Here is an 11,648-nt window from a genome sequence, read left to right on the forward strand (position 1 = left end):
TTTTTTTTTTTTGCTTTCTTATTATATATATAAAAAATAACAAAAACAAAAATAAATGTTATTTTGGTCATTTTATGACAAAAATATGACTTCAAATACGTATATTTGATCATGTTAAAAACGTGAGATACCATTTTGAAGTTTTCTAAAGTTAAGATACCAAAATTTTGCTTACTAAAAAGTCCGACACTGTTTAGACATTTTTTCTTTTTTAATACGAAAACTAAACTAATACAAGCAACGAAAAACTAAACTAATACGAAAACTAATATAAACGACTCTCAAAGAAATTCTTTCGGATAATCTGAGTTTACATTCTCGAAGTAATAAAGCTTTAGAAACAGCTACCGGGTAACCATCTAGTTCCTTTTCTTTACTAACTATTTTTCAAAAGAAATTATCATTGTGAACTATATAATGATCAAAGATGTTTAAAGAAAATACACTTTAGTGTGTCACTAATTGGAATAGACATATAGAAGAAAGTAATCTCATATATATTATAGTAGGATTCAAATAATCAGTAGGAAATCATGGTCAATCAACGTTGGACACATATCTTCTGCTTTTGTACTAGTCAGTAATCATATCCATCAGAGTTGTTTGTTTCTACTAGTTCTGATAATTGTACGTGGATGACCAATTATTTTCCTTACTAGAATCTGCAAGAATTTTGGGTGTGGCTGAATAATCTGTTGATGATTTCAATACTTTGTTGGAGAAGTATCATTGATTATAGTTCTCACCTCAGTATTTCAGACTTCCATTTGTTGTATTCTCAGTCAAGGCAAGAGGAAAGGTTGGGTAGGCATAGACAGGAAATAGTTTTCCATTATACCTTGTTTCTCAAAGAAAATGAAGGTATATCTCTCATCCACTTGATACGATTCAACTGCATATCTTCTACAAAATGTCAGACTCCTTTACTTTCTTTAATGTGTTAGTGTTTGATTTTTGTTTCCCACAAGAGTTTAAGGGTTGATTGCCCTTGCTTAGTTGTCCCAACTATATGATGCAGTATTATTTCTTGGTGACTAAAAACCTTTGACATGCCTTAGCAGCTAGAAACATATTAGAGAAGGCTGATATGGCTCTTAGGAAGTAAAAGATGCATATGGTTGTAGCCAATGAGCTCTTGAGCCGAAAAGAAGAGGTCGTAGTTGTCACCAGCAATGAAAAGATTTCAGATCGTCGAAACAAGTCTCTGGGTGTTGATGATGTTGAGAGCGCCCTTATTGAGCTTCTTGTGTTCAGCTTATGTTGAGAATTCTGATCTATGATCGAGACTGATTTCTTATGAAGGTACAACAAGATAGTTCACTTTCTGGCTAAGATTCCTATTAATTTGTGGACTATGTCATCGGCCTTGGTCAAATCTAGTTTTTAACTACTTCTACTTTGCTTATGCAGATGCAGATTATGAGACAAAAAAAATTCTGTTGAAAGCAACCAGATCTTTGTACAGGAGTCGATTAGGAAAATATTATTTCTCTGGTATGATGGAACTGTAAAGATCCGGTGAATAAAGCTCAAGTCTTAATTGTCTGTTTAGAAGAGATTTGAGATTTCAGAAACAATTTGGCTAAAAAAACTCCATTTATCATTGGTAAATGGTAATCAACTGGCTATGGAAGCGGTTTGATCTCTATAGGAGCACTTGTGTATCACTTTGTCATCCTTAATCCGAATGACTGAATCCTCTAAGGATTAGACCGGTTCGAAGACTGGGCACTGTGCTTCAACCAACATGGTGGTGACAAAACTTTTCATGTTAGTTTTCTTCAATATCTCATTCATATTATTGAGGAGGCTGAATGCTAAACGACTCAAAATGCTGGCTTTAATAGCGACCTAGGTTATTCTACACCAGAACGACGCCGTCTTGGGGTTAAAAAAAAAAAAAAAAAAATTGCTGGCAGTCCGCGTTGAACGCCTCCGACGACGCTTTCTAAGCCTTCATCGCCTTTTGCAGCACCTAACCCATCAAGGCTGACTCAGTTGCAGTACCGCCTCGCGCCTTTTGAGCCCCAAGGGGCGCCCGAGGCGCATTTTTTAAAACATTGCTAAAAACTAACTTAACAGCAGAATTCCTGTAATGCCCAAAACAAACAGGTAAACTGAAATAGTAAGAGCATATGTAGAACCAGAAAGGCAGAAATTGCTTTCTCTTGTGATCTGCTTCTGCATGCTCATAAAGTCCTAAGAACATGTCATAAGTTCTCATACATTATAACCTCCCTGGTTTTTCTCAAAGTATTTCAAATCGTTTCAAAGTTTGAGGTGCTGGGAAAATGACATGTTTCTCTCTCTCTCTCTCTCTCTCTCTCTCTCTCTCTCTCTCTCTCTCTCTCTCTCTCTCTCTCTCTCTCTATCCAAATCGAACCAACCCGAACCAAACCTGCCGCCTCGACCTCTCCGCTGAGCTTCTTTACGGCGTCAACGAGGACTAGCGGTGTACCTTACGGCCATGGGAGTGAGGTCAGCAGTCGTGGCCGGTGCGGTTGGAGGAGCTCTAGCCGGCTTAGGAGCCCTGATGCGTTGAAGAGAGAAGAGGAGGATTGTGTTCAGATGCATGTGACCACACGGGAAAGAGTTATACTCATCAACTTGTAGGCCGCTCATGTAATCCAACAGACTCGTTTTGAAAGTCCGTAAATGGTCCACAACTAAGAGGTCCGCAGTAGAACAGCTCCCTCCACTACATATATGTAGGACACCACATCACAAGATGCCAGAAAAAAATATTTAGTCACTGCATTTGGACATAGTTTTAGAATGCCTTGAGGTACTCCAAGATCTGTACCTGGAACTCACAAAGCTCCATCGTAGGGAATGATGACAGCTTATCATGACCTAAGGACCTTTCCCATGTAATCGGAACCAAAAACAAGAGATAAGGATAGGCATGTTTTACAAGGCCTTTTTCATTTTATGATAACTCTGACTCCTATCTTTTCTTATGAAACCAGACAATCTCTCACAGTGACTTTCCCTAGAGATGTACCCAGATTTGAACACTTGACAGTCCTTATATCAGTCTTGACTAATTTCTTTCTCACTGATACCTTCTGTGTAACAAAGATTATTTCCTACTTCACTGAACAGGTGATGTCAAACAGCTAAATAAGTTGTAAACCAAAAAAAAAAAACAGCTGAAATAAGTTAATAACAATATAAAGCTTCAGAAAACCAAATAAATAACCTCTCGTAGTGAAAGAGCACTTTAATTGCTGTTTTGTTAAGCAACGGCATACAAATAAGACGAATGACTTCCCAGAAATCTACAAAGCTCTGAAATAATACTAGTCCTTTCAATTTTCATCAATGTATCTATTCATAATTTCATTACATCAAAGCAAACAATTTCTCCTACTAGGTGTACCATTCATCACTCCGAAATACTAGGAATAAAGCAGGCTTTTGTCTAGGATAGGACACAGTATTATCTTTGAGTCAAATTGTTTCTTTTCTATCATACATTGTGCTCACTCTTATGTAAGATACTAGTTCCATATGGACTCTATATCATACATGAAGCTCTATATATGCCTGCATTTACAAAAAAAGAAGGGAATGTTGCCACATGTATGCAATGAAGATACATAAAACAAAATACACAGCATGCTTGTCTTGGTTCATTTCCTGGCTTCCAGCAGCGGAACAGTTTCTCTTAAGCCAAACTTAAACTATGTATCACACACATAAAGGTCACTTTCTTCATTTAATTAGCACGACCACATTACCATTTTCAGTTTTCATAGAAACTATCTCACATTTGAATGATTTGATATTATACAATATGAACCGGCGATTCCTGTTCCTACAATCAAGAAGTGCATCAAAAGAAATCATAACAAACAAGGGAACAGCCACATTACATGCTATAACAAAACGCAGCCGAAATACTGATACGAGTCAATGCCAATACAAAAATTCACAAAACGAAACAACAAAAAACAATTTAACTCTTAGGGATATTCTTCCCTACAATCTTAGCCGGAGTAATACGCAAAAGATTCCCAGGCTTACCAGGAAGAGCCCCATTAATCATGACCACATTAAGCTCCTTATCAATTTTAACAATCTTAAGCTTCCTGATCTTAGTCTTAGTCCCTCCCATCCTCCCAGGCATCTTCTTCCCCTTATAAACCCTCCCCGGCGTCGTTCCGGCCCCAATGGACCCAAGCTGCCTGTGACTCTTGGACCCATGAGTCATCTGCCCCCTCTTGAAGTGATGCCTTTTGATCCCTCCCTGAAACCCTTTTCCGATGGTGGTTCCGGCGACGTCGACGAGGTCACCCTCCTTGAAAATCTCGTTGAAGTCTAGCTTCTGGTTGGGCTCGAACCCTTCGATGTTTTGAAGGCGAAACTCCTGGAGGTGACGTAGAGGGATGGTGCCGGCTTTCTGGAGGTGACCCATTTCGGGCTTGGTGAGTTTCCGGTCACGGATGCGGCGGTAGCCGACTTGGACGGCGTCGTAGCCGTCAGTGGCTTGGGTTTTGAGCTGGGTGATGATGTTGCCTTCTTTGAAGCCGACGACGGTGACGGGGACGACTTTGCCGGTGGGTTCGAAGAAGCTCATCATGCCGAGCTTGGTGGCCATGACGCCGATGCCGGCCTCCATGGACATGACGGTGACGGCGGAGCGGCGGGGTTTGGTGAGGAGGAGGGGGGAGGGGGTTTTGGGGGTGAGGAAGAGGGAGGGTTTTGAGGAGAGGGAGAGAGCAGTTTGGATTGGGAGGAGTGCCATTGTTTTGGGGGGTTTGGTTTTCTCTCTATGAAATGAAGCACATCAGAGTGACTGAGAAAGAGCTTGAGTTTTGAGTTTTGTGTTTTGCTCACTGAAGCTTATCCTTATAGGACTGGGGTGTTGGAGAGAGGGGCACTCTAGTGGTGAGCAGGACCACCTGAACCCCATGGGCATTACCCAAACAATTAATAAATAAAATTTCGAAAAAATAAATAAATATTTAAACGCTTTTATGAGTTCGATTCACGATAGAGTAGTTTTTTGTTTTTTATTTTTATTTTTGATGCTAAAAGACTAATTACAAAACAAAACCTCGGAAGCACCTAGCTCCAAAGAGGTCAAAATTAATGGTTTGCCTTACAACTGAGAGAAAGCCTGAATCCCAACGACAAGGACTTAGAACCTGGTGGCCAAAGTTGGCAAGGGCGTTGGCCGCGAAGTTAGCCTCTTGGAAGACATGTTTTGAAAAGAACTAGCTAAACTCCTGATATCTTAGATAAGCTGAATGAGTCTCCAAAAGCACTTGAATTTTCCATTAACACAATTGATAACTAGCAAGGAGTCACCTTCAACCAAAAGATTTTGAATTTTCCAAGGGCACTTGAATTTTCCATTTACACGATAGAGTAGTTGTATCCATAGAAGATATCATGTAACACTAGAGCTTGAGAACAAACAAACTGTCCCTCTCTTGCAACATGAACTAATCAAAATAGCTATTCATGATTCCAATACTCTTTTCGCCAAAATTTAAACCCATAATCAAATTTTAAATGTTCACAGAAAAATAAAACATATTATAAGCAATTAACAATCCTCTGTGATAGAAAAGTAACAAAACAGGGGTATAATAATTTCATGCCAGGCAAAACAAGGGCCTGTGACTTAAACAAAAATTATACCAAATATCCTGGACCAATATATGGAGGAAAGAAAGAACCAAAATCCATGAAAATTATAGAAAAGAATCAAACTAACTGTGAATCTTCGGCCTTGAAAGCACTTGAACTCCTCATTATTCTTATGCAACAGCAGGCATGTCATTCAGCCATGCATCCAGGGGCTTACCAATTGAGTAAACAATGAAACCAATCTCACGCAATTTACCAGCATCAATCACGTTCCTTCCATCAAATATGAATGCCGGTTTCTGCATACCTTCGTATATCTTCTGGTAATCGAGAGTCTTAAACTCATCCCATTCGGTCAGAATGCAAACACCATGGGAATCCTTCGCTGCCTCATAGGCATCCTTGACCACACAAACCTTCTCAAGGGTAGTGGTATCACTCATCGGCCGTAGGTGAAGAGGATGGTCCCAGTCAAACTTCTTCGATGTGAGATCCATCTTGATCTGTTCCTCAGTGACCTGTGGGTCATATATGCTCAGGTTGGCGTTGTCACCCAACAGCCCCTGGCACACATCAATAGCAGGGGTCTCCCTAGTGTCACCAGTATCTTTCTTGAAGGCAAACCCAAGAATGGCAATCTTCTTCTTGGACACTGTGTTAAACATGGAGGCAACAACACGGTTCACAAAACGGCTCTTCTGATAATCATTAATCTTGATGACCTGTTTCCAGTACTCTGCCACCTCTGGAAGACCATTGCATTCGCAGATGTAGACCAGATTCAGGATATCCTTCTGGAAGCAAGACCCACCAAAACCAACACTGCCATTAAGAAACTTTGGTCCTATCCTACTGTCCTTGCCAACAGCGAATGAAACTTGTGCAACGTTGGCCCCTGTAGCCTCACAAAGAGCAGACATGGCATTGACAGACGAAATTCTCTGAGCCAAGAATGCGTTCGCAGCAAGCTTGGAGAGTTCTGCAGACCAAAGGTTGGTGGTTAGGATTTTGTCTTCAGGCACCCACTGAGCATAGACATCCTTCAATGCTTGGACAGCCTTCTGGCCTTCAGGGGTCTCCCTGCCACCAATGAGGACACGATCTGGGTGAAAAAGGTCTTCAATTGCAGTTCCCTCAGCTAGAAATTCAGGGTTAGAGAGAATTTGGAATTGGATGTCTGATTTGTTGTTGTGGGTCAAAATCTTTTCTATTGCCTCAGCTGTTTTGACTGGGACTGTCGATTTCTCAACAACAATTTTGCTGGACTTTGATACACGAGCAATCATTCGAGCAGCACTCTCCCAATAAGTCAGATCAGCTGCTTTCCCTGCTCCAAGACCTGTTGTTTTGGTTGGGGTGTTGACAGAGACAAACACTATATCAGCTGCCATTACACTCTCATCCACATTGGTGCTGAAGAACAGGTTCTTGCCTCGGCACTTCTTGACCACATCATCAAGGCCAGGCTCGTAAATTGGAAGTGTGTCACTGTTCCAAGCATCAATCCTTTTCTGATTGAGATCGACGACAACAACTTCAACAGAGGGGCACTTGAGTGCAATCACTGCCATCGTAGGACCCCCGACATAGCCAGCACCAATACAACAGATCTTCACCATTTTCGTTTCACTCTATAACCTGTTCATATATATGTTCATTTATATCATAGTCAAAACAAGATAAGAAACCAAAATTAAAATGCCAATCAAAATGAAATTGCGTAAGGTACATAAAACATAACATGTGTTCTACCTATGCAAAAGGGTTCCATTATTCAAATGATGATATTGCTTGTTAGATCTAATTATCTAAAAGGAAAATGTGAAGAAACCAGACAAGGTTCACATCGAAAATAAAACACAGCATCCACCAGACAAGGTTCTTGATCCAGTTTGATCAGTTCTAAAACACACAAACCTATTCACCAGGTCAGATTAGATAAACCAATACAACAAAGAAAAAAGGCTCATATGAACGGAATGAACCTATTCATCACAAATTTAATCCAACAAAATCAGCGCCGACAAAAACAACCACCAGAAGAGACGTCCTAGCTAATTCCAACAGCCAAATCATTTTCACAAACAGAGAAAACACGAAAATACAAATCCGGGATCAGAATTGGGATCCCTATCGAAAATTATTAATACATTTAACATTTTACTGATCATGAATTCATAATTGAGATCTACGTAAATCGACAGATGTATAAATGATCCAGATCCAGATCCCTTAACTCAATCAACCAATGTCTAACCAAATCCCAATCACCAGATCCATTCAACAATCCACATTTTCCACCTCCAATTTCTTCAACACTCAAAACTTAACGCTCAAAACAGAGCTTCATTACCAAGAATCAAATCACATTATCATTCCACACAAATCAATCCACACCCAAAATTCATCAACCAAAACAGAATTGGATCAGACATATAGAAACAACAATCATCATCAATCAATCATGAAACAAAACGAAATGTGAACAGATCTGAAGAAGGAATGAGGGAGGTTTCTTACCAGAAAAGCTAGAGCTCCTTGTTCTCCTCTGGGTTCGATTCGTATGGGGAGAATTAGTGAGATGCCTCCTAATTCATTGCACCTCTGGTTTAAATAGCAAGCGACTTGATTCTACGCTAGCGGGAGCGTATCCGGTGCGGCTCACGATTGTGCGGGTTCCGTGCGATCTTGCATTGTCAGCCGTTGGATTGAAGGTGTGGTCTACATTTGAACAAATGAGGGAAGTTTGGTGGTTTTGACCAATTTTTTATTCAAAAGGAATATTCCGAAATTCATTTCTGTTTTCAATCACTCAAAATTGAATTGATTATGTAACCAAAAATGAAAAGATGTACGCAATGATTTACAGCATGTATTACGTACTTTAAAAGCAAGTATGAAATTATGATTTTTTTTTATTTGAAGATTTTAGTTGAATTAGATCCGTAGATCTTACAAAACGAAAACCACTAGTACGTTAAAGCGATAAACAAACAGGACTGAGAGCAAGAACACCACAAGACATGCATGCCTTGTATTTTGCATTACATTGCAAGTTTGGGATGAAATGCCTCGTTCATGACAAAGTTGCGTACAGACTAAATAAGTTTTGCTACAAGACTTCTTAAGAGACTTCCTATCACACTTACGAGTTCTTTGTCTTTAAACCTTAGAGATCGAGGACTCGACACTAATCAGTTTACATCTAGATGCAGTGAAGTTGGTCAAAAATGGTCGATAAGGTAATATCAAGACCTGACTACTGGTCTTACAAAACATTTTATGTTTATATATAATAAAAAAGAAATTACTTCCTTAATTTGTACGTAACATTAAAGTGATTGCTTCACCAAATGATTAGGTTGGTCAGTCCAGTTGTACGTTGTGGAAAGGGGATTGATGGAGGAGCTAGGAAATAAAATGCTCAAATAAAACATTTTTGGTGGCAAAGCGCAAGCGAAGGACCCCGCCGCAACGCGCGGGTAAGTAAACCTTCAAATTGGCAGGTCTAGTAGGTGGGGAATATTAATACAGTTGCAAACTTACCCTCTTCGAAGACCTCCAAGACATTGAAGTAAATCTACTTTCACCTTTCAAGGGTAAACAATTATTCACTTGGCTGAAAAATCCTTACTGAATCCGGCTTTGGCTTTGAGTCCTTGCACTTGGACTCCTAGCATCCCTGGGATTTCTTCTTCTTGAATTCTGTCGCTTCAAAAGCACAAAGGTTAATTGAAAGGCTACTCATACAAGTTGTCTTTAACTCTCTATCGATTAACTCTCTTGCCAAATGCTAATACTCGGTAGCATGTGCAAGAATCATCTTGAATATAGATGTTATGATCAGGTATTTGACTTGAAAGCTGAGATTTGGTGGCTCCATGCCACCACGATCAACGGGGGAATTTCCAGCATGAAATGATCCTGATGAGCCATCATCTGTATCACCCCCGTCATTCAGAAACATCGTTGCAACCAACCACGGCACACTTTGACATGGTCATTCAGTAACATAAGCATACTCGGTGTTTTCATGGCAACCTACCATGGATGTGTTTATTCCTGATCATAGGCAGAAAATATAGATACTGTATACTCTTAACATATTCAAATTCAGTAGAGTTTACCACCACAGGGTACTCTTTATCCTCCAACATATTCAAAATTAATTTCTCTGCAACACATGTCATCGTGATGAATGTTTAAAGGGTAAAGCCTTCTGCTTAGCTCGATTGTAAATTATGCACTATTTCAGTGAATGAAAAAAGTGCCCGTTTGAGCTGTTGTGAAAAAATAGCTACCGCTGAACTGCTGAAGGGTGGAGAACAGAACTGCTGAAGAATAGCAAAAGACCAGACATTACGAAATTCCAATAAATCAGACAATTCTTTCGAGGTTAAAAGAGACATCTATTGCAGCGGTATGTTATACATACAAAAGAGGTAGCCATGGTAGCTATTTAACCCAATACATATCGATCAAAACTTCCGATTCATCCAGTGCCCAGAGCTTACCAAATATTATCTTCCGCCTAACCTTGTCGATCTAGTAACCCACGGACAGACTTTGATACGAGTTGCAGAGTCTTGCAGACTGAATGACTTCGAGGCTACAATCATATTTGCACAGATTTTCACTAAGCATGAGGAGTCGGGAGACGTTACGTTTCTCTGAATGGAAGAGACTCACAGGCCAATCAAATGACAATGATTTGTCTTTCTTCATCATTCACTCGTATCATTTCGCCCAAACTTTTTCCCAGGAACCACTAGGAGCGGCCTTCGGTACCTCAATGTAATTCCGGTTTTAGGGGCCCTGCCGGACCCAAGAAGACCATCGGGTCCTTGTGGAGGTCTCATCTTCGCTTTTGTTCTAATTCCCAATATTCTTAATACAAACCTAGCTAGCTCCCCGTACAAAAGACCAGAGCGATCAAAAAGCTGCACCAGAGTATTGTCATACCGGTCAGCAGAGTTTAAGCATTTTCTGAGATGTTTTAAACGCTCTCAAGGCTATGGCAATTATCGATATTAACCCAAGCAAGTGACAATATGGTAAAAACTGTCCAATTCAGCCCCATAAAATTTAGTATTCAGGTTCTGAAACTATTCTTTTGCATGACGATACACCTAGGATGAGATTACCATTTTAACCAACAAAGTAAGAAAACAGCAATACACTACATAAACTTAGCTAAGCATGTCAGATTTTTGGACTTTCTTCATCAGCTCTAGAAACTCGTTCTGAGGTATTGCCACATGCATTTACCAATTTTCCTTACAACAATGTGTTTTCTTTTTTGAGGAGAAGGAGAACAACAATGTGTTGATTCAATGCACGATACGAATAAAAATATATGTGGCAGATAAAAACCTGAAGAAGAGCATTCATGAGCAAAAGCAATGCCTGTGTATTCTGGTCTATTAGAATTGCAAACCGACCGAAGAAGGTAACCACGCCATGCATCTGCAAGAATGGTAACAATAATGTATTATATATCAAGTACCTTTTTTTGTGACAAAACCCAAATAAGTCACTCTAACAAAAACTTATTTGATCTCAATGGTAGGAAACCTATGAGGCTATATATGAGTATAAAATTAGAGATCTAAGAATACTATGTTATAAAATTATCGTATATTAGCTATAAACATTGTTCATCCCTCCAACAGAGATTACTAACAAGTCAGATATGCTTACCACCCGAAGTAGAGAAACCCAAACCCTGGTGGAGATGGAGGAGCACCATTTGGATCTTGACCTCCATAAGGACTAGCCATGCCCATTCCGTAGCCACCCATTGGGCCTCCCATGCCGCTATTGTACATTCCACCACCATACATCCCAGAAGAGCCACCGTAAAGCCCACCATACCCTCCTGTATACATGCTGTTGCCATACATCCCTCCACCATATAATCCTCCAGTGCCACCATATGAACTACCATACGTTCCAGATATTCCAGAGCCATAACCTAAGTTATATTTCATAGTAGAACCATAGCCTGTCATAGGGAAACAATGAATATTATATATATATATATATAC

At 39.8% G+C, this 11,648-nt stretch overlaps 3 protein-coding genes and 1 pseudogene across 3 annotated transcripts in view; all 4 read right to left on the reverse strand.

The window, feature by feature from the left end:
* The window catches only part of LOC101302602 (DNA repair helicase XPB2-like), a 10,165-nt gene extending 7,543 nt beyond the window's left edge, over positions 1–2,622 (reverse strand). The window contains exons 1-2 of the mRNA XM_004308685.1: positions 2,459–2,622; positions 1,981–2,090 (exon numbers count right to left, since the gene is read on the reverse strand). Of these exons, the coding sequence (XP_004308733.1) occupies positions 1,981–2,090; positions 2,459–2,622 (274 nt within the window). The remainder of the gene's footprint in view (positions 1–1,980; positions 2,091–2,458) is intronic.
* Positions 2,623–3,743: 1,121 nt separating this feature from the next.
* On the reverse strand, positions 3,744–4,818 carry LOC101291466 (50S ribosomal protein L3-1, chloroplastic-like). The gene has a single exon (XM_004307245.1). It carries the CDS (start codon positions 4,748–4,750, stop codon positions 3,962–3,964), a length of 789 nt encoding a protein of 262 aa, XP_004307293.1. The 5' UTR covers positions 4,751–4,818; the 3' UTR covers positions 3,744–3,961.
* A 637-nt stretch (positions 4,819–5,455) lies between these two features.
* On the reverse strand, positions 5,456–8,203 carry LOC101291759 (UDP-glucose 6-dehydrogenase-like). Its single transcript, XM_004307246.1, has 2 exons — positions 8,122–8,203; positions 5,456–7,239 (listed from the first exon to the last, which is right to left on the reverse strand). The coding sequence occupies exon 2, from the start codon at positions 7,218–7,220 to the stop codon at positions 5,772–5,774; it is 1,449 nt and encodes a 482-aa protein (XP_004307294.1). The 5' UTR covers positions 7,221–7,239; positions 8,122–8,203; the 3' UTR covers positions 5,456–5,771.
* A 2,122-nt stretch (positions 8,204–10,325) lies between these two features.
* Positions 10,326–11,648, reverse strand: part of LOC101302884 — a 2,161-nt pseudogene continuing 838 nt past the window's right edge.

Source organism: Fragaria vesca, linkage group LG7, assembly GCF_000184155.1.
Source record: "Fragaria vesca subsp. vesca linkage group LG7, FraVesHawaii_1.0, whole genome shotgun sequence".
NCBI lineage: Eukaryota > Viridiplantae > Streptophyta > Magnoliopsida > Rosales > Rosaceae > Fragaria > Fragaria vesca.